This window comes from Oncorhynchus gorbuscha, linkage group LG13 (genome assembly GCF_021184085.1).
Source record: "Oncorhynchus gorbuscha isolate QuinsamMale2020 ecotype Even-year linkage group LG13, OgorEven_v1.0, whole genome shotgun sequence".
Lineage (NCBI taxonomy): Eukaryota > Metazoa > Chordata > Actinopteri > Salmoniformes > Salmonidae > Oncorhynchus > Oncorhynchus gorbuscha.
In genome coordinates, this window is record NC_060185.1 from 75,842,487 (window position 1) to 75,866,121 (window position 23,635).

General features: G+C 40.5%; 3 protein-coding genes across 14 annotated transcripts in view; all 3 read left to right on the forward strand.

Annotated features, from left to right (window-relative positions):
• LOC123993527 (prominin-1-A-like) overlaps positions 1-9,320 on the forward strand; it is a 112,644-nt gene extending 103,324 nt beyond the window's left edge. For 6 of the 12 annotated variants that reach the window (XM_046295765.1, XM_046295768.1, XM_046295766.1 and 3 more), the window contains 9 exons: positions 114-194; positions 282-350; positions 987-1,076; positions 2,701-2,816; positions 3,782-3,805; positions 4,228-4,296; positions 5,342-5,445; positions 6,024-6,056; positions 7,625-9,320. In XM_046295765.1, the coding sequence (XP_046151721.1) occupies positions 114-194; positions 282-350; positions 987-1,076; positions 2,701-2,816; positions 3,782-3,805; positions 4,228-4,296; positions 5,342-5,411 (519 nt within the window). In that variant the 3' untranslated portion in view covers positions 5,412-5,445; positions 6,024-6,056; positions 7,625-9,320. Of the gene's footprint in view, positions 1-113; positions 195-281; positions 351-986; positions 1,077-2,700; positions 2,817-3,439; positions 3,762-3,781; positions 3,806-4,227; positions 4,297-5,341; positions 5,446-6,023; positions 6,057-7,624 lie in introns of those variants that run through there. The other 6 variants (XM_046295771.1, XM_046295773.1, XM_046295775.1 and 3 more) reach the window with 4 other exon arrangements.
• Positions 9,321-11,647: 2,327 nt separating this feature from the next.
• Positions 11,648-14,764, forward strand: LOC123994117 (fibroblast growth factor-binding protein 2-like). Its single transcript, XM_046296627.1, has 2 exons — positions 11,648-12,739; positions 12,948-14,764. The coding sequence occupies exon 1, from the start codon at positions 11,721-11,723 to the stop codon at positions 12,729-12,731; it is 1,011 nt and encodes a 336-aa protein (XP_046152583.1). The 5' UTR covers positions 11,648-11,720; the 3' UTR covers positions 12,732-12,739; positions 12,948-14,764.
• Positions 14,765-15,428: 664 nt separating this feature from the next.
• Positions 15,429-17,192, forward strand: fgfbp1a (fibroblast growth factor binding protein 1a). The gene is made up of 2 exons (XM_046296628.1): positions 15,429-15,528; positions 15,680-17,192. The coding sequence occupies exon 2, from the start codon at positions 15,695-15,697 to the stop codon at positions 16,364-16,366; it is 672 nt and encodes a 223-aa protein (XP_046152584.1). The 5' UTR covers positions 15,429-15,528; positions 15,680-15,694; the 3' UTR covers positions 16,367-17,192.
• The last annotated feature ends 6,443 nt before the right edge of the window (positions 17,193-23,635 follow it).

The window sequence follows — 23,635 nt, forward strand, 5'->3', positions numbered from 1 at the left end:
AATCAACATCAAGCATTCGTAATGCATCCATAAACACTGAATAAAGACTACGTAACAGCTCCATAGACTGTTATGAAAGCATCTTGAGCATTCTAATGCTGTGTCCTGTCCAGAACAAAATCACTGATGTGCTGAAGACCATTGAAGCGGCCCAGTATCTCATCTCCCAGAATGCAACACATGTCGTCATCCAGGTGACTAAGATGGCTTCCCAGTCATTGTTTACATTTCAGTGCTAGGATAAAACACAGTAAGTAACATATTATCCCTTTCTCCATTAGGAAACAGAAAAGTACAAGCAAACCATTGTTGGCTACTTCAGGCAATACATAGAGTGGGTCAGGACCTCCGTAAGTATTTGTGTCCCAACAGTTTTTGAATGCCTATTACAGTTCTTATATTAGAATTATGACGTAGAAGATAAACTAGTGTTAGCTCCCAAACTATGTTGACATACAGCTTATCAACTGCTCATTCCCTGAGAATGTTAAGACTTTGGGGTCTAAAAATAGAAAGAACTCAAATGGAAACCAACTTTGGAATTTCCTCTGTGAGCTTTGAACCTTGTTTTTTCACCTCTGGGCCTTGAACCTTGTTTTTTCCCTGTGAACCTTGTTTCCCCTGTGAGCCTTAAACCTAGTATCCCCTGTGACCCTTGAACCTTGTTTTCCCCTGTGAGTCTTGAACCTTGTTTTCCCCTGTTGAGCCTTGAACCCTGTAGCATAAGGAGGAAATTAGATAAAGCAGTACTGAGTGCTGGTAAGTTACTATTGTACTGTTTGAAAAGACTGCTTTTCACAACTTTAGTGAATTGTGCCAAAAGTAACAGCTCTGCTGACTTCTTTGCAATCAACTTAGTCATCAATTGTCCATGTGTAAAGCTATAACATCCATTCATTTTCCAGAAATTCCAACCGACATCTTTCATAATTGTTTGCCAATAGTATAACTGTAACAGATGCCCTTTGTCTGCATGGTTTACCCAGCTGACCATGGAGGTAGCAGCCTGCAAACCCTTCAGCAACATTGTGGACACAGTGGAGATCGTAGCCTGCAGCTTCTTGGTTGACTCGTTGGTAACTAAAAAAGCAATATAAGGGGTCCTTTGAAAACTTGCCTGAAACGTCAGTTGGGTGGTTTGTATACGCGGGGGGGGGGGGGGGGGGGGGGGGGGGGGGTTGGTCCCTGGAGAAGGATCACATATTACTATAACGGAATACTTTTTTTTGTAGAATAGTAGTGAAGGCATCAAAACAATGAAATAACACGTATGGAATCATGTAGTAACCAAAAAAAGTGTTAAATCAAAATGGACTTTAGATTCTTCAAAGTAGTCACAATGGATTGGTCTTTTACCATATAGGGCTATCTTCTGTATACTACCCCTACCTAGTCACAACACAACTGATTGGCACAAACGCATTAAGAAGGAAAGAAATTCCACAAATTAAATTTTAACAAGGCACACCTGTGAATTTAAATGCATTCCAGGTGATTACCTCATGAAGCTGGTTGAGAGAATGCCAAGAGTGTGCAAAGCTGTCATCAAGGCAAAAGATGGCTACAGTACTTTGGCTAGTCACCCCCCTCCAATCACACACAGCTACACACCTCACCCCCTCAAATCACACCTACACACCTCACCCCCCCAATCACACACACCTACACACGATTACCCCCAACCTCGCCTGATTTAGAACGTACAGGCCCCGAAATCCAGCACATGATCAGTGAGAGCTACTTGGCAGCGCGCAGTGGGGCACCCTACAGAGTGCTGCAGAGATGGGGAGCGAGAGACAGAGCCAGAGAAAGAGAGGGGAAGGAAATAAAACCAGCCTTACATAATCCCGACATCTGTCCTGTCGGCATGGGGCCTTGTTACTAACACACTCCCAATGGCAGGAAGCATCTCTGCCTCCCCTAATGAAGTGGAACAAATAGCCACTTAGGGACTCCATAGGTTCCAGCGCCAGCTAATTGACTTGGACTGGGAACAGGATGTTTCTGGACACTCAGCACCGACCAAAGCGCTTGTTAAAGAACACAGGAAAGAGTTAGTGCTTCTAGTCATTCCACAATAGCTACACACCACAATAGTTTCCACACTGAGTCTATAGAGTAGAGAGGAGACAACAGCACAGTGTATCTGGTAAGGATGGAGGAATGGAGCTGGTTACCTAACATGGAAACAGAGCAAAGCTGTGACGTTTTGACTATCAGTGGGATTGGAGGGGAGCCAAATGTATCATGAGAGTTTTCATTCTCTAAAACAGACTATGAGGCTGTTACGCACTGTTATGTCATAGCTATGATGACTTTATGACTCAGTGGTTGTCTCATTTAGAGCTGGCTAAACTGCCCCCTCCACACAAACATGCACAGACACACACAGATACACACTGCAGACATTAATGTCCAAAATGATGGAAAATCCTTTATGAATCTACAGGGCTGAGAAGTGTAGGCAGTGTATGGTGCTATACTTCATACCTAAAGCTCCAGTAATGAAATAATACATCAATTTTGTTCTACCTAACCATTGCTATACTTTATTTCATAAACCAGTATAACATATGTCTTGATCATTTACTCAACGTTTTGGTGGTGGTAAATCTAAAGAGAACACGAACACAGGGCTGCTTTATGTCTGGATATCGGATCCACTGACACGGCATTATCTCTGTTTTCTCTGTTTCTCAGAACACATTCTGGTTTGGCCTAGGCTGCTGTGCCCTGTTCCTCCTTCCTAGCATCATCCTGTCAGTAAAACTGGCAAAGTTTTACCGTAGAATGGACACAGAGGATGTTTACGATGAGTAAGTATCTCTACTCCACTTTTAATCATGTGCTATCACAAACAGTTTGTCATATCTGGAAAGAACCAGAGGATCATCCTCTTAATTCAACTATAGCTGAGGTTTGGAAGTTCCCTGCTGTTAATTTGTAGTGCAACCCAGTGATTAGTTTGATGTATGGGGATCCTTATTATAGCCTTCTTCCCTGCCAATGGCCCACAACACCTAGCACTTTCCCCCTGCCTATTTGGTTAAAAAAGCCATACAGTTGATTTGAGGCCTTTGCGCCCCGCCTCGAAAATAATCTAGGGCCAACACTGACTTTTTAGACCCTTATTATGCGCATTAAAGAGACTGAAATGGGGAGGAGTCAGGATTACAAAGTGGTAATTAACACAATTTGATTCAGTCCCACAACCAACAAGTTAAATACGAGGTTATAGAATTGCTTCTGTGTTGTGGTTCCTAGCTACTCCTTTCTTGTTTACTATCTTTTTCCCCCTCTTATGTCTATAGCTTTACAGTAGTAGTACATAGTAGTAACTTAGTAGTAAGTAGTATTAATAGGAGTAGCAAGTTACAGTAACCTAACTCTTTCTACTGCTTCATTCTCTCTCTTTGTCTCGATCTCTTTTCCCTTGCAGTTCATCTGTTTCTGGAACTTGGCATTTTACTTTGTGATAACCATTCCTACTATTTCCATATTCTTCATCCTTATTTTTCATTTAATTTCTCTCTGTCAAGCACTTTGCACTGTAAGAAAACAAACAGCGTATTAAGAGTTGTGGAATGCTATTCATGTTGTTTTATGCATCCTTCAGTCGCCCTCGCCTCGCCCAGGCACTTACAGTAGTGAATTAATGCCATAGACAAGTCACCAAGTGTCTTGATCAATGACGTGTATCGATGTCACCTGATCAGTACTATTGTGCCCAAAACCTTCTAGTGCATTTCATTAACATTTTTGCTTCTTTGTATCTTTGTAGCATTGAGACAATTCCCATGAAAACGTAAGATTCATTTTACCCATTTTACCTCTCCTTTCTCCTTCCAGTATATCTCATTGGTACATCTGTGCTTTTCTGTGGATTTTGTACATAGATCTCATGGTGCTGGTTTTAAATTTTTAGCTATGAAATGCATCTCTTGGTGGATCATTTTGGATTTCCTTTGTGTGCTATCTTGAAGAAATTACCCTTGTTGATCATTAAAGGGCTCTTACAACCATTATCTTACAAAAGCAAAATTCCACCTCTGTTTTTGTAAGTTAAGATGTAAGATAAAATGCTGTGGTTTATACGTTCACAACTTTCTATATGGAAACATTTGTCTAGAATCCTATTCCTATTTAGAGAAAAGCCTTTTATTGCCGAGGGTTGATAGCATGCCATGTCTCTTACCTCATGTTTTTTAATGCAATGTTTTGTTTCAGTATGGAAATTGGTAATAATGGTTATCATAATGAGTGTTTACAAGGTATCCAAAACCCTGTAATGACAAGGTAAACTAAATATAAAGCAAGCCTACGGAAATAATCAATTTGCATGGCATGTTTCAGGGAGGGATGGGGGCAGGGGCGGCATGTTGGCCTGGGGGCAGTCAGTCACTCAGTGAAATGGTTAAATAAGGTGGATGGGAAACTGCATGTCCTAGGGCTTTGGCTAGCCCCTCAGACACATCTGGAGGTCAGCTGGACTCTCTGCTTTGTTGCGGCTCCAGCATTGGGAGGTTGTGAGCAAGGTAGCTAAGGCCACTGTTTACGGCTTGTGTGTTTTGGGTTCGGCATGACCTTTGGAGCATTACTAACTTATCCACTGCATGCTCTGTGCACTTGATCAAGTGACATAAAATTCCCTGCATGTCTTGTCTTCTTTAGAATTGGGAAAACTGCTGTGAATGTACACGTGATCCTTTTGCTCAAAGAGAGGCTAAAAGAGAGGCAAGCATGTCTGCTTTGGTGTGGTACTGAGACAACTGCTCATGTGACTAACTTCTTCTAACAACCTCTAACGGCATGGTTTTCATTGAAATGTACAAAAGACATCTCTGGACAGCCAACATGTTTAAACTATAACAGTGTCCAGACACAGAGAGCATCTCCACAGAATGACGGGGAAAAGAACAATAACCCACCTGCCACCTAGGGTTTGTCATATTACAACCAACCCAATAATCAGCAGTTCACCATGGTTGGCTTGTCTTATTACAACCAACTCAATAATCACCAATTCACCATGGTTGGCTTGTCTCAAAGTCAATAGAAAATAATTTTGGATAGAGTGGTTATTATTCCTCCAGTTCAGTGCACATGCAGCATGTGTATGGTGACTGCATGCATCATGCCATCTCTGGTTGGCCTCAAGCCCTCAGCAAGTGTCAATGTAGTGGTTCTGCTTCCTGTGTCTTGGGAAATGCCTGCCCGGTTGCTCTCGTCAAGTGAAGGACCTGGAAGCGAGAGGCAGGGTCTTACAAAATGGTCGACCCTCGAATGTTCCCTGTTCCTGCCATTGATGTTGTCCCCCATCTCTGTACCCCTGTGCCTCTAGCATCCCTGCCTATGACACTATGACTAGGTTCCCAAGGGCCTCAGCTCCCCCTAGGCATATCGACTGGTGAGAGAAGGCCGGGCTTTTTGACCGGCTCCAGAAAGGTACTGAGAACCACTGATCACTGGGACGACGTCTCTCCATCCACCTCCTCAGCATTATCCTCCCTGCCTTGTTCTCTCTTCATGCCATAACCTGCTGGTTGTCTGCATAGCATTGCCACTCTGAAAAACTTCCAGAGCTTCCACAGTCTCTTCTCTCTTGTCTCATCATTTGCTTGACACTATACTTTTCTATATTTTTCTTATGCTACCCCCTCTTCACAGCTTGTTTTAGCGCTTTTATGTCTGCTTCACTCACTTTGCAGAAAGTCTTCACGGTGAGGATTGCTGTTTTTGGAATCACTTATAAACCTTAAACCGCATATGGTTTGATGGTATTTGTGTCTAACCACTTGTAAACGTACTGTAGACCAGACCCGCTGTGTGTGTTTGCTATTCCTATTGACTTATACAGTTTAAGACTAAAGTCTCACTTCTCTCATTTCAAAACTCACATTTCATTGCTTTCATTTCTCCCTCGAGTCTCGCAATGGCAAAAGCAATAAGCTTCTGAATTATCCAATCAAATCTGATGCATATAAATGTAAATATTTTCTGATGCAGTATCTTCTCTTCTACAGGGCCATCGAAAACTGGAACTGAAACACTAGATTGTACGTTTCCACTATATGATTTATATACTGTTAGTCTTTTCTACGATCACTTTTAGCATAGAAATATACCACGTTATTGGCTATCCATGTATAAATATACCATGTTATTGGCTATCCATGTATAAATATACCATGTTATTGGCTATTTGTGTAGAAATATACCACGTTATTGGCTATCCATGGAGAAACATACCACGTTATTGGCTATCCTTATAGAAATACACCATGTTATTGGCTATCCATGTATAAATATACCATGTTATTGGCTATCCATGTATAAATATACCACGTTATTGGCTATTCGTGTAGAAATATACCACATTATTGGCTATCCATGGAGAAACATACCACGTTATTGGCTGTCCGTGTAGAAATACACCATGTTATTGGCTATCCATGTAGAAATATACCATGTTATTGGCTATCCATGTAGAAATATACCATGTTATTGGCTATCCATGTAGAAATATACCATGTTATTGGCTATCCGTGTAGAAATATACCACGTTATTGGCTATCCATGTAGAAATATACCACGTTATTGGCTATCCATGTAGAAATATACCACGTTATATATCCGTGGAAATATCCACGTTATTGGCTATCCGTGTAAATATAACACGTTATTGGCTATCCTTGTAGAAATATTCCATGTTATTGGCTATCCTTGTAGAAATATAACACGTTATTGGCTATCCATGTAGAAATATTCCATGTTATTGGCTATCCGTGTAGAAATATAACACGTTATTGGCTATCCATGTATAAATATACCATGTTATTGGCTATCCATGGAGAAACATACCACGTTATTGGCTATCCTTATAGAAATACACCATGTTATTGGCTATCCATGTATAAATATACCATGTTATTGGCTATCCATGTATAAATATACCACGTTATTGGCTATTCGTGTAGAAATATACCACGTTATTGGCTATCCATGGAGAAACATACCACGTTATTGGCTGTCCGTGTAGAAATACACCATGTTATTGGCTATCCATGGAGAAATATACCATGTTATTGGCTATCCATGTAGAAATATACCACGTTATTGGCTATCCATGTAGAAATATACCATGTTATTGGCTATCCATGTAGAAATATACCACGTTATTGGCTATCCGCGTAGAAATATACCACGTTATTGGCTATCCATGTAGAAATATACCACGTTATTGGCTATCCATGTAGAAACATACCACGTTATTGGCTATCCGTGTAGAAATATACCACGTTATTGGCTATCCATGTAGAAATATACCACGTTATTGGCTATCCGTGTAGAAATATACCACGTTATTGGCTATCCGTGTAGAAATATAACACGTTATTGGCTATCCGTGTAGAAATATTCCATGTTATTGGCTATCCTTGTAGAAATATAACACGTTATTGGCTATCCATGTAGAAATATTCCATGTTATTGGCTATCCATGTAGAAATATACCATGTTATTGGCTATCCATGTAGAAATATTCCATGTTATTGGCTATCCGTGTAAATAATTTTACATCAGTGCATTATTACTCAGTGTTGAATTATATTTCATCTTTTTTTAGGACCCCATCCACTTCCCACCCCTTCAACAATACAAAGCTCAGAAAATATGTCCTTACTGGCAGAAGAAGCCCCTAACAAGAAGCTGATGTCTTTTGTATGTGTTCACCTGGCCCTCTCTTCCTCTATCTCCATGGATCTATTTACTGACAACATCCTCCTGCCCAGTCACAACCTCTTCTGGATATCCAGTGTCCAATAGGACCCCCTCAGACACTACACAAGGTGTTGTCATCAACTCTTCCTTTGATTTTCCCTGGGGAACAATAAGGAAGGTGTACATCTGAGACAGTGTCGGTTGACCTTCATCCTTCACCACACACAGATGTCTGTTGTGCCTGTGTTCACATTAGTCTGAGCCGAGGCTGAGTTCAAACTGCAGACACAACAACAATTCAGAGGGCTGTGTACTCTCAAACCTTTTGTACTTCTTCTGTGTTTTGTATAAAGCAACTGAAAAGGTATTTTGAAGGTCATGTAGAGCTGCTACAGGAACATTTCCATTTCTTGTCATAGTTGAATGATGTTTTACTAACTGATTGGGAGAGATGTTTGAAACACAACCTCGGTGTGGAAAAAGACTTGAAGGTTGTGGATCGTAGGCCTATATGTTTGTGCTTGAATAATATAAGGACAATTACAAAATAGCATGACTTTTGTATGTTTGCAACATTAGAAGACAGACAGAGGTTGTTATCCTTGCTGAGGCATACTGACAGATGACTGTTAGACCTGTTTAACCATAGAATTTTGACTGATGACCACCATATTTGTAAGATATGAGGAGATATCTCATATCAGTGCATAACAGGTAGAATATCACATGAACCTGAACAGAAATGTCAGGAGACTATAACATTCCTTAGTTCGTTAATTTATTAACAATAATGCAAAGTATCATGTTGAGTAAACTAACACGGCATGTTAATCAAGATATTTTTTAGGCTATTGTAGTGGTCAAACCTTAAAGTGGAGAACTGCTATTTGAAGCCAAATTCTATTCTTACTGTAGGTCTCAGGTCTTTAGTTGTTTAACAGTTATGCATAGTATATGGTTTCAATATTATAATTGTTTTATCCCACAATAGCTATTGGTACCTATGGAACTACAGAAGGGTAAATGTATTGAAGAGTTGTTTGTATATAAGAGATGTAATTGCTTAAAGTGAATGATGACACCCGGATGGATTATGCTGAAAAACATTAGCGTGCTGTACATGCCACCCCGATAATATCACCCATCTGTTCTCACTTGTTTACAGGTTATGTTCCTTCTCCACCACTGTCTGCTTCGTAAAGATGGGGGTCATTAGCCTACTTAACTACCATGTGCTGTCAATCAAATGGCATTAAGCCGGTAGAGGTTTGTTGATGAGAGGAGTGAGGACTTCTTAATGGTTTGCATAACTGATCTTGCCCATTGCGTCTCGGACAGAAGCTTCACTTCCCAATAACTATTACTTAAGTACATGCCTGCAGACTGCTACCTGTGTATGCTTATTACATCACACGCTATTGTACTGAGTGCTTAAGACAGACATTTTGTATGCACCATAGATAGTGGGTGCAATGTTTACTGGTTGTTTTAAGGGTAAAACGGTAATGTTGGCACTGCTGGTGCCCATTGGAAATGAGTGCCCATGATGAAGATCTGAAAGTGTATAAATTGTGAATAAAACATTAAATTTCATTCTTGTACACAATTTTTTTTTTATGTGTCTCACCAAGTGACTGCTGGAGAAACCAAACATTCTGGAATTGAAAAACCACAGGTTACGGGAAGTGTTTAAGGGCAAGGGGTCTCCTATTTTGGACACCATGTCCTTTGTCTTGTGTAAAGTGTTATCTACATATGATCAGGAACATTTGACATGAGACAATGGGCTGGCACATTTGAGATATTACCAAAAAGACCAGTCTTATATGTTTCCACTGTCGGATATAGAACATGGCGTACTCCATTACGTACCCGCTATTTTGAAAAGGAGATGATCATCTTTTCCAATGGGCTAGGAGGACTTGACGTTTTTCACAGTCATGCCCCACACCTACTGTACATCTGTGGAGACCAGATATACATTTTCTACTCCGCACATACCACATGACCACTTCTCCCTCACCCTAAATGTGCAACTGGTTAAAGAAGATTGGGTTTTAATGCGTTTATACTTTAGAGGGAGTCGTTGGATACCTTCAAGCTGATTCTATTTCAAATCTTAGGGAATTGTATTTTGATTATTAACCATAGCTAGGGTTGCAAAGCTACTGTTCATTTACGAAAGTTACTGGAATCTTCTATAATTTTGTTATTAACAGAAAATCTATGGTAACAATGGTCATTTATACTTGAGTTTCAGTAGCCACTTTTCTTCACAACTGCCACCAGTTTGACAACAAAACATTGACAACAAATACATATTGAAATAGTAAAATAAATAAAAGTGTAAAAAGATAAGTCAAGGATATTTAATGCTGAAACCCTCATATTAAACAACAATGGTATTCCCTTAGTTTATGGTTTCTATTTAGGATAATGTTTCACAGCTTTGTCGTAATACATTTTTTTAAAATCATCTTATTTCATATATTTTAGATGTGATAAGGCCACACAGGGCCAAAGATAATGACAAGACACCTGTTATAATCTGAAGTACCCAAAAGGGCCACTAGATGTATTGTCATAGATTACATAAAATCTTTGAAAGATACCAAAATTCTGGTGGTTTACTGGTCAACTTCAACAGTTCCCAGTAATATACCCTCCCTTTGCAACCCTAACTGTAGTTCATCATTCCTCTGTCTGCAGTGATTTTGGTTCACCACCTTTGCAATTCTTTCCACTCTCTGCAAAGCATCTTTTAATTTATTTGATTTTAACTAGGCAAGTCAGTTAAGAACAAATTCTTATTTTCAATAACAGCCTAGGAACAGTGGGTTAACTGCCTTGTTCAGGGGCAGAACGACAGATTTTTACCTTGTAAGCTCAGGGATTCAATCTTGCAACCTTCCGGTTATTAGTCCAACACTCTAACCACGAGGCTACTTGCCGCCCCAGCTGTAGCTATTAACATGCAGAGGGAGAGAGTGGGATGGATAAATGCCTGGCCTTTCCTTTGATTCCATAAAGTGAAGCGAACCTGCACCGGATGTTTACATGACAGATTCCGCGTCACTCACAAGGAGACTTTTCTTCCCCGTAAGGAAAATAAAGCTGCAAGAGGCATGTGCTTCTACCCCCTTGCTATGTCACAGACACACACACTCGCTGAACAGCCATGTTACATACATACCGTTGTCTCGAGTCAGCAACTCTATTATGGGTTATTTTTGTTCTTTCTTAACTGGCACAGTAATTACTTCCTGTGTGACACGCTAGATTGACCTACCGCCACCCACATGCATATTTGTTTTGAACCTCTTGGATTTTTTTCCCTCAAGTTTCTCCCCAGTCTCCAGTTTCAGATTTTATTGTGTTTATATTTGGAAGTAATTATAGGCTGTGCTGTATGGTTGTAAACCTCAACTACCTTTAAAACAGCAATGAACCTTGAACAATTCAACATGTCCTTGCAGGATAGCATTTTAAGACACGTTGTGGTATTGAGTTGAACAGTATCTAAAACTGAGGGGGAAAAAATTGGTGTGGTGAATGATTAAAGTGGCGTGGTGGACGATTAGATACATATTATGTTGGCATCAGTGCGCCAAGCTTCTCAACATTAATGGCAGTCTGGGGAATTGTTCTCAAACGATAAAGTCCACAAAGTCGTGCTTGACATATTATTGTAGTATGGGCGATTATATAAAACCTGGTTAAACGTGTGGGCATCAATGTTCCCGGCCTATTTTGCTTCATCCCAATTGGTTTTTCATGTGGCCCTGGCTTTCATTGACAGTGGCTAGACAAGCATAAATTATAGTCACATTGCAGAGGGGGGCACTACTCTCCTCCCCTCTTCAGGAGGGCTCTTGTAGCCCAGACTTTTTTTCACCTGAATGCCCTCTTTGTGTGCAAAGCCCATAAATAGCAAGAGGGACCCTCAGCTTCTACAGTCCCAATCTCACTCACTTTCTCACACTCAAGCATCTGGTATAACCATGTGGACTCGGGCCGGTGCACTGCTGCTCCTCGCCTGCTGTCTCTGGGCAGTGGAGGGACAGAATGAGAATGGCAACACGAGGGCAGGCAATGGTGGTGCTGCTACTGCTGCTGCAGAGAACAGGAAGAGTGTCTGGGAGGACCCCATCCAGTTCAACAACAAGGCAAAGGACTTCTGCACCATGAGTGTCACTGGCCAGGGAAATGTCACCCGGCTGAGGATATTGTGCCAGGGTGCCGAGAGAACATACTGGTGCGAGTACACGGGTAAGCCCCAGATGTGCCGTCCCTACAACAACAACCCTCACCACTATTTCACCCAGATCATGTGGGTCCTGAGGAAACTCCAAAACGCCTGCCAGGCACCCAAAGCTATCAAGCCTCAAATGTGCAAGAGGGCACCGGAAGACGCACAGATGGTGTTCTCTGCTTCCTCCACGCCAGAGGCTGCACCAGCAGCAATCCCTGAAAAGCCAGAGAAAGCCCAAGAGCCAAACCAGGCAAAACCAGAGACCCCCAAGGTACCATTCACCAAGCAGGCTAAGCCAGCCGCAACCAAGCCTGAGGCTAAATCAGCAAGACCAGAGCAGGCAAGGCCAGAGCAAACTAAACAAGAGAAAGCCAGGCCAGAGCCAGCAAAACCAGAAGCAAGACCAGCACCTACAAAACCTGAAAAATCCCGAACAGAAGCAAGACCAGCTCCTACAAAATCACTGCAATCCAGACCTGAGCAGGCAAAACCAGCAGCCGTAAAACCAGCAGCTGCAAAACCAGCAGCAGCAAAACCAGCAGCTTCAAAACCAGCAACTTCAAAACCAGCAGGCTCAAAACCAGTAAAGCCAGCAGTGAACAAGACAGCTGTTCTAAAAAAGCTTCTGACCCCCAAACCAACCGCTCTGAAACCAACCAAGCCCACTGTCAAGAGCAATGCCAAACAGCTGGCACAAGAATATTGTTGGCGGTCACTCCAAGGCATCTGTTCCTATGTCATTGATTGGTTTCAGAACTAATAATGAAGGTGAGTTTAAAAAGTTGGCTGTTGATATTTTCTTAATTGTAGTCATAGCATTGTATATTATCATGATGATCATGTGTATGAAAAAGTATGTCTGTCGATCAAATACCTGAAATTAACTCAGGTCTGTAAAAAGTATGTTGAGTATTTTACTGAGTGTAGAAAACGTCAACCTATTCACTATATTTACTTTTTGCTCCCTCTTTCCCAGATTTAGATTTCTTTTGAAGATTACTTCAAAAGTCTGTCTAAAGAGGTGCTCAGAGTGGTTTTCCAGAAAATGATAAATGGTAGAAGGGAGTTCTAACACCCTCTTCGCGGAAATGATCATGCTGACACTGCTGTCAATCAAAGAACTTTCCAGCCTGCCATTTCACCATGATTTGTGCACTGTAATACAAAAATCTACTTGTTTCAACAAATTACTATTAAGTAACTAGTTACATAGTCTTTTTTAGTTTACTGAACTTTTCAATCCAAGTGTTACCTCGAGAAACAAAAAAAATAGTTGGTCCAAACTTAGCTCCAACTCTAGAAAACTTGTCTCATATGTTCATTCAACTATAAATTATTTGTGAATCTTAACTAATAAAGTTGTGCAACTGGTTACACACAGTGGTTTTAACATACAATGTTTTCAACTTACATATCTGATGCACGTTGACATACATCATTACATTGTTAATTTATACAGTCATTATTATTCAACATGTCATCTCCTGGGCTTTGCACTCACAACCTCTCGGTTCATGGTATTCCTATCCTCCTGCTATACCACCATGTCGGTGTCCATTATCAGTTCATCTGACTCTTCTCTCATCATTGATTTAACTTAGTTATTTCAGCAATTTGATGTTTTTCTGTATAGTTGTCTGATGTTGGTGGGGCATGTTACTCTGTTTTAAAGTTTTAATTTATTTAACCTTTATTTAACTCGGCAAGTCAGTTAAGAACAAATTCTTATTTACAATGGCAACAGACACCGGCCAAACCTGGACGACGCTGGGCCAATTGTGCGCCGCCCTATGGGGCTCCCAATCACGGCTGGTTGTGATACAGCCTGAATTCAAACCAGGGTGTCTGAAGTGACGCCTCTAGCACTGAGATGCAGTGCCTAAAACCGCTGCGCCACTCGGGAGCAAGTTACTCCTTAATCACTATGATAAATAAAATATTTGTTCTCTAATGTACTTTTAACAGATCTGATATTTACTTACTGAAGTGCAAAGTGTTCCAATACAGGTGAAACAGTAATTAACAGGCATGGTGGCATAGCAGGAAGATTGGCATACTGTGAACCAAGAGGTTGTTCAAATCCACACATGTGAATATGAATTACTGTATACATGCACAATGTAATCATGTGTGTCAAATATCTAAATTGTTGCAATTAGTTCCACCGCCTTTTTCAGTTAAGATACTCAAATAATCATTTCTAGTTGAATTAACATGAGACCATTTGAGCAACACAATCTTAAATTGATTAATTTTTGGAGCTAAGTTTGTGCCAACTAAAAATGTTAATTTCAGGTAACACTTTGACCAAAACATTTTGTAAACAAAAAAAAAGCTGTGACACCAGTTACTTAATATTAAGTTCCATCGAGACCAATAGCAAAAACATAATTCCAAGGGTCACAATGCCAACTAAAAGCATCCATATCTGAATGTGTGGATCGGGTATGGACAGATCTTTAAATCCATCATCTTTCACATGGTACTCATTTTGGTGAGTTTTTACTGTTGGTGACAGTTTCTTTACAGTTTGGTTTTTGTGTCAGACAAACCTATGATACCCTATAATGGTCTCTCCTAAGGCAGATATGCCATTGGTTCTGCCTGTTTTGTATGTTTGTTTATGTGTACGTTTGTATCACCATAAGCCATGTATTGAAATGCATAAGGTTGTGTCATTCACATTTAGACTGGCATATTCAGCTCAACCACTGGTTCATTGGACTGAAAGGTCACAATCAATGAATGAATGTCGACATGTGTATGTAATAAATAAATGTGTGTTCTGAATTATTTTTAGTGTGTCTGTGTTCCTTCATGCCTTGCTTTAGGTTCAAAGCCTTTCTCTCGCTATTTTTTAAATACCAGCAGGCAAAACGTTTTTGACTACAATGTTTTTCTTTGTCTTAAATTACAACCCTTTTAGAGGTGCTGTGTCTCTTTTTCCCCCAGTAAGTGGCGCTGTTGTATCAACTTCTTTAAATATATATTTTGTTCAATTCGTTGCTCACTGCACTTTTACTGGAACAGTTCATGGGTGCATTTTCCAGCGGTGAAAAAACTGGAGTAAAAGTAAAGATAACTTAATAGAAAATGACTCAAGTAAAAGTGAAAGTCACCCAGTAAAATACTACTTGAGTAGAATTCTAAAAGTATTTGGTTTTAAATATTACTTAAGTTTTAAAAGTGCATTTAATTGTTCAAATATAAAAGTATAAATAATTCAAAATTCCTTATATTAAGCAAACCAGACAGCACAAGTAAAATTACTATTTTTGGTTAAGGGGTTAGGTTTACAATTAGGGATAGGGTTGCTATTAGAGTTAGGGATTTGGGGTTACCGTTATGGTTCGGTTAAGGGTTAAGGTAAGGAAAAATAGGATTTTGAATGGGAATCAATTGTTAAACAAACGTGTGTGTGTTTAGACCCATGTTCCATGTGTGTGGCGTGAGGGAATAAGGGGGTGGTGGGTGTGTCTGTGCTCTATAAATGCCACATGCACGTTCCCCAGGTGTCATAACGAAATTGAATCATTTCCATCTTCCCAAATCCACAGGTGAGCTGACTAAAATAACCACTTATGTTGTGTTAAATATGATCTGCCATTATCCTCCATAAATCGTATCTGCTGCCATGTTGTAGCAGGCTACAGTACCAATTATTTGAACTGGAGGCCTACTGTACTAATAACTATGCCATTTCTGCAGATATTTTAGCGGGACATGGCGCTCCTTACCAATTTAGCCGTCTTGCTGGTTATTTCCTGCATATCTCAGAAGCTTATGGTTGCTAAATGTCAAGGATCCAAAACAAGCGGGATGAAGGAGAAGGAAAAAGGGGAACCAATTGACAGAGAGCAACCAAAGCCCTCCGTCCCGTCTCCAGCGAATAAAGACAGCAGCCCCGGAGGAAAGGGTGTTTTCAAGGGCAAATTCTCCACCAAAGACAAGACGCAGTGCACTTGGGTTGCGACAGGTGATGATGCCTTTGTGCTTGGCGTGAACTGCAAAAAAGGGGAAACAAGTTTCGACTGCAAATATGTGGCCAAACCAGCCACTTGCCCTGGGTACGAGTCCAACGCCAAAGCCTACTGGAAACAGATTACGCGTGCTCTAAAGAAACAGAAGAAATTATGCTTGGACTCCACCGCTTTGATTAAAGCAGGAATGTGCAGAAAAGCTCCCAAGGAAGCCCATTTCAAACTTAACAATACACCCAGAGATGTTGTTGTTCCAAGGACTACCATTCAGACACATTCTTCTCCTTATGTCTCCCCATCGGGTGCCAAATCTTGCACAGTTGATAAGAAGAGACTGGCGGAAGAATATTGCGCGAATTCGTGGTCGAGTTTGTGTACTTTCTTTTTCTCCATGGTCCAGAATGATGATTGTTGAACGTAAAAGAAATGCGTTTACATTCCCACTCTCCCCATTGGTTGTCATAAACAAATTAATTAACACTTGTTGCTACTTCTAATCGCGAATATGAATGTATTTTTGATGGATTGTGAGGATAACCTAGTTTAAAGACAGATTGTTGAGTACATTTACGTGCACACTAATAATTTGATATGAAACGGATTATGTCAGTAGGCGGACTTTACAATTGTCACTCAACCCCCTTACCCTGTTTGTTTTAGTCCCCGTAAAGTAAAAATCTAAGTCAACATACGCCAATTAAAACACATTGTTTTCTGACCAATCTTTCGAATTATTAGGACATGTATATACACCTTTACTCGGTGTTCCTGCGGTGTATTTGATCTGTGAATGTGCACCAGCCGATCGAGCCTCCCTTTTTAGTGTGAGCGAAGTGTGTTTGGAACAACTGAATGTATGCATCTTAGAAGTCGTTTTCACATACAAACTTTATACGTTCGAATTCAGAATCAAATATTATTCCCAAAAATAAAATGTTCGCTGTGGTAGAACGTTTATTTCGATTGACGATTTGCTGCATTTATCAGTGCCATCGGGTAACCCTATTTCAGATGTGTCCATGTGAACATGATTATTAGGGAATTCGTTCTTCTTGCAAAGCATGTAAACGGTTTAATCGAACCATTATATTAATATGACTAACCACAATAATCGCATTATTGTGTGCATGTAACCGCAGTCATACCATCCATACCACATTTTCATTTGAAATGTTTTTGCTAGGTGTTGTATTCATTGTAAAGCTACAGTAGCCTACTTAATAAATATTTTGTATACTATGTACCCAACTCTTCTCTTCATTTTATATGCACTTGTAGTTGATATTCTTTCTAGGAGGGTGGACAAGAGTTAGGTCATTATTATTTTAAATGGTGTATTGCATTACTCAATCCTCATTATTTTCGAATGACTAACGCTTATTATATAATTTACTACTACTTGGCAGACAGAGTATTATTCCGTACCACCCTGCAATGCACTCACTTAAGCACGCATGCTCATGCGCGCACGCGCACGCGCACACACACCCCTACTGTGCATACTCCACTGCATTTGCCCAAAGCTAAGGAGTTTGAGCATGTTGGTTAATTACTCTGTAATTATACCAAGTCAGTCAGACTGCTCCTTTAGAAGATGTATCCGACATTCCTTCACTGACTACTGGATTTCCATGGCCTTTTTCCAAGGTGAAATACAATTTACATGTTCTAAATACTAGTCCATGACACTTAGCTACGCCTTTCATGTAGAACACTACAACAACACACAATCACGAGGTCTATGAAATTACATAACTGTTCTTGATAGCTAACGGATATTTTTGCTATAGGTATAATAATATAGCTGTCAGACAATCAAGGGGAGATACTTTGAATACATATTATCTCTCCATTAATTGGGATTTCAATCATTCTTTGAACTGAGAGGAATTTGAACGGAATGAACCCCAACCCTATTGATTGACGATATAATTTACTCTTCAATGGTTCTTTCGTCTTGGTCCAATAGCTTTTCATTAGTCATCCTTCTTGGTATTTTTATTGTCATTATACTTCAAGGTTCTCGGATTCCTAGTATTTTCATAAACCCACATGCATATATTTGACTTTATTTAACTAGGCAGTCAGTTAAGAACACATTCATATTTACAAAGACAGCCTACCAAAAGGCCAAAGGCCTCCTGCGGGGACAACATTACAATAGCATGGTAGCAACACAACATGGTAGCAGCCCAACCTGGTAGCAGCACAAAACATGTTACAAACATTATTGGGCACAGACAAGAGCACAAAGGGTAAGAAGGCAGAGACAACAATACATCACGTGCAGCCACAACTGTCAGTAAAAGTGTCCATGATTGAGTCTTTGAATGAAGAGATGAAGCTCGTTCCATTCGCTAGCTACAGCGAACTGGAAAGGGATGTGTGTGCATTGGGGACCTTCAACAGAATGTGATTGGCAGAACGGGTGTTGTATGTGGAGGATGAGGGCTGCAGTAGGCATCTCAGATAGGGGGGAGTGAGGCCTAAGAGTCTACATCAACCAGTGGGTTGTGCGACAGGTATACAGAGATGACCAGTTTACAGAGGAGTATAGAGTGCAGTGATATAACTTGGGTCCATTAAGTTAATTAGTTAGGTCTATTGACAAAGCCAGTTACAAACATGCCACATGTAACATGTCATTTTCCAGTTACTGTCCTTCTTTGACTGGCTTCTTGCTACTGGCCAGCTGTTCTTTTTTACTTCAGTGACCTGAGTACAAATACTATACTAAATCATTTCAGAAACTTTAGCTGTGCTCAACTGAGCTTGCCATTTTCAATGGAACCAATAGAAAAGTCCCAAAAATGCAAACCCCACCCACCTAGCACTCCAGGCAGACTAAAACAAACGCTCAAAGTATTAACATGATTTCAAATAGTATTTGAAGCCGGGTCTCCACCCACATAGTGACCCAAACAGTAGTGGCATTACTACCAATGTTTTGATATGGGGCTAGAAGTAGATGGCACACCTGTGTGTCACCTGTATTATTACGACATTGACAGCCATCATCAGTCTGACCCAGCTTGTCAAAATGGTCTTTGAAATACTTGCTTGACAAAAACACAAAATTATGTGGGCGGTACATTTGAAATACATGTATTGAAGGTTTTACTAATTAACTGAACTGTTTGGAAATGTTTGTCAAAATGATAGAAGATATAAGAATTGGAAAAGTTGTTGACGACAGTGTTCTCAACAAACACTTTTTTCAGACAAGGTAGCGACTACTCTTTTCAAAGTCAAGACACAACTAAATTTATTGATATGACAGACAGCAGAATTTGCAATCCATCGAGTTAGACTCAACAATTACTTCAATGTTAATCAACCCAGTCGTCCACTGGCTAACAAGCTTCGGAGTAATGATCAATTAACAGATGTTGCAACTATTGAGTCTGAATCAGATCAATTACTATGAGAACCAAAATGAATTAACCAAAGATTATCTCGTTTCTATAATGAACGCAGAAAAAGCTTTTGATAGACTTGAATGATCATATCTATGGTCAGTTTTGGAACATATGGGACTTGGCTACAATTGTATTAATATGATTAAAGTACTATATGCCAGTCCTTCAGCCATAGTTGTTACAGGCTTTGGTTTTTCCATTTCTGTTTTGAGGTTGGATGTATAGCTCGTTAGCACGTAGGGCGCACCGATGGGTGTCAGCTCGCAAGTCAGTATGTGTTACACCTGTGCTTGTTGCCGTCTCGTTAGTGAGAAGGTGTTTCACCTGTGCTGGCCCAGGTGCTATTTAAGAGTGGCTGGCCCAGTGCTCTTGATAGATGCGGAGGTTTTACACCTTTAGTTGGCTCTCCCTATTTTGTGTTCTATACAAACAATCCTTTATCCGATTTCCCTGATTTTTGTTTTTCTCCACCCTTTTTGTTTGCTTCCTTAAGTTTGGTGTTGGTTTTTCTTTTGTTTGCCTCTTCTTGGGAAAATTTAGTGATCACTTATGGTGGGTGTCTTTTAGGTTCCAGTTGTTGCTAGTAAACTTTCAGTGGACACCCCCATGAGTGTCTTTCAGAACCCCTTCTAAAACCCCATCTGTTTCGTTTTGGTTGTTGGTCAGTGACTCTTTGTTAGACTCTTTTTTTAGTTTGGTATTCCTGCTGGGGATACAGCAGGAATACAGGCAATACCTGCTCTGTTCTGTTCAGAATAACTAGAAGTAACAGGCAAGGTGATCCAATCACACCTCTGCTATTTCTATTGTCTATGGAGCCCCTGGCCCAGGCAATTCAACAATCGAATGAAATTCCATCAACAACTCTCAATTCAACAAATCACGTTATCTTGTTATACGCTCACGGGACATTGTCTGGATAAGGTAAGGTATCTCAAACCCTCCAAATCAATCAAATATATTTATAAAACTCCTTTTTACATCAGCAGATGTCATAAAGTGCTATACAGAAATTCAGCATAAAACCCCAAACATCAAGTAATGCAGATGTAAAGGCAAGGTAGCTAGGAAAAAGTCCTTAGAAAGGCAGGAACATAAGAAACCTAGACGGAACCAGGCACTGAGGGGTGACCAGTCCTCTTCTGGCTGTGTCTGGTGGAGATTATAAGAGTACATGGCCATTTAAGGCCAGATTGTTCTTCAAGATGATCACATTGGTTGTAGGGGATGCAACCAGTCAGTATCTAAGTAGTACTGACCTGTCCTGAAGATTGTAGACAAATTCATTTCTGTCTGAAGTTATAAAATAAATGATTCTAACCAAATCTGCCCTATTGCCTCTCAAGACCCTTAAGGAGGACTCATCTCTACTTATCTAATCCCAATCGTTTCCCATTTTGAAATGTTTGTGAATAGATATTTCCTCCCTTAGATAAAACCATTGGCAGAAACTTTAACAGAACGCTCAAATCAATTAAATTCGACCTCAGTAGATGGACTAATATCCCAGTTACTTTAACCGGCCGAATATCTAATGTCAAAATGAATATTGCCAGGGCTGAATTTCTGTAGTTCAATGCTTCCCTTGTCTCCCCCTACTGGCTATTGGGATAAAATCCATAGTGCTGTTTCAAAATTCAAATGAACAAACTTGCAAATGGGGGAAAGACGTAGGACTACCAGTAGCAAACTTTCAATTGTATTTCCAGGCACTAGCATTTTGTCCCATCCTAAATTGGTTTATACATGATTTTTCCACACTCTGGCTGAGTATATAGAGAAATATGGTGTCTCCTATTGCCCTGGAAGAGGTTGATGATATATTGTATCTCTTCAACACTGCTAAGCGTTGGTCCTATTGTTGCTCACACAACTTGTAAAATTAAAAACAATGTAACTGGGAACCAAAATGGCATGCCCATACTCCAATATTTCACAATAATGCTGTGTGATCTGGAGGGGGGTATTTTGCATCCCGCCCAATGGTTCAAATGTGGAATCCGTACAATTGCTGATATCATGGACAGTAATGGTTCAAGAACATTCCAACATTTGAAAGACACATACAAATTACCAGACAACTCTATTTTTATTTATGCACAACTTAGGTCAGCTATGCTGGCCTACGAAGTCCCTTGGGAAACCCAACTACCAAACTATGTAATGATGGGATTTATAAATAATAAATACATTATCTGGGCTCCCAAAAGCACTGATCTCTATAATATATAAACAACTTTTGAAAAGCTCAGATTCTGAACTAGCCATTAAAGTATGGCCCACATATCTAATTGAATTGGAACAACCTATTAACTGGAAAAGCATTTGGAAAAATATGACCTTGCCATTCCGTAATCCAAACCATCAATTTATACATTTGAAGTTTGTTCACAGACTGTATTTAACACAAAGGAAACGTTTTACGATGTGATTAGCCCCAACTCCCAACTGTTCACTGTGTCCACTAAATCAGGTAGACACATTCCTCCACATGATGGGAGTGCCCTGCAGTTAAATACTTCTTGGGCAAAGTTACAAAATAATTTTTGAAGTGCATGAATATAAATAATAAATGCTTTGCAACTTTGTTACTTAACGATGATAGCGAATTGCATCTCTCAATCAGAGATGATTGCTGCTAGCAGGTAGCACTTCTGCGAAAAAAGATTGAAAAAAATATATCTTAGCTGGCAATCACCTCACTCTCTCCCAATTCGCCAGTGGATACAGTTACTATTAGAAGTTACAACAGAATTATCAACAGCAAGAATGAATGGTGCTATTCAAGGAAAAATTGAGGCCTGGACAAATAGACTTGACTCTAAAGAATAATCTCGGCTAAAGCCCAACACACACACACACACACACACACACACACACACACACACACACACACACACACACACACACACACACACACACACACACACACACACACACACACACACACACACACACACACACACACACACACACACACACACACACACACACACAAAAAAGCATTTCAAATAAGGAAATGAGTCAATTGAAATAAATTCATTAGGCTCTAATGTATCAGGTATGAAGGGAAGACCCAGATGCAGACCACATTGAATAAACAATGGTTTCATGTTCCAACAGAGGCAAGCAGTAGACAAGGCAAAGCAGGAAGAGGTCGGTAATCCAGAGGGAGGCAGAGGTACAGGTCGGCAGGCAGGCTCAGGCAGAGTGTTCAGGCAGATGGGCACAGACTAAGGACAGGCAAGGGTCAAATCCGGGAGGGCAAGAAAAGAGAGACTAGAAAAAGCAGGAGCTGAGACACAAAAAGCTAGTTGACTCAAACAAACTGGCAACAGACAGACAGAGAACACGGTATAAATACACAGGAGATAATGGGGAAGATGGATGACACGGGGAGGGGGGGTGGAGACAATCACAAAGACAGGTGAAACAGATCAGGATGTGACACTAATGCATCTCACATAACTGGGCAGGAGCGCAGCCATGCGTTGGCCTGGGAGGACATAGGCCACTTGGAAGTTTTTCCCCATAAAAGAGCTTTTATTATCTGGTTAGACTGTAAACTCTCCTTCCAGACTCACATTAAGCATCTCCAATCCAAAATGAAATCTAGAATCGGCTTCCTATATCGCAACAAAGCATCCTTCACTCATGCTGCCAAACAGACCCTCGTAAAACTGACCATCCTACCGATCCTCGACTTCGGTGATGTCATCTATCTAAATAGCCTCCAACACTCTACTCAACAAACTGGATGCAGTCTATCACAGTGACAAAAGCCCCATACACTACCCACCATTGCGACCTGTACGCTCTCGTTGGTTGGCCTTCGCTTCATACTCGTTGCCAAACCCACTGGCTACAGGTTATCTACAAGTCTCTGCTAGGTAAAGCCCCACCTTATCTCAGCTCACTGGTCACCATAGCAGCACCCACTCGTAGCACGCACTCCAGCTGGTATATCTCACTGGAGGTATATCTCACTGGTCATCCCCAAAGCCAATTCCTCCTTTGGTTGTCTTTCCTTCCAGTTCTCTGCTGCCAATGACTGGAACGAACTGCAAAAATCCCCTGAAGCTGGAGACTCATATCTCCCTCACTAGCTTTAAGCGCCAGCTGTCAGAGCAGCTCACAGATCACTGCACCTGTACATAGCCCATCTGTAAACAGCCCATCTATCTACCTACCTCATCCCCATACTTTATTTATTTATCTTGCTTTTTTGCACCCCAGTATCTCTACTTGCACATTCATCTTCTGCA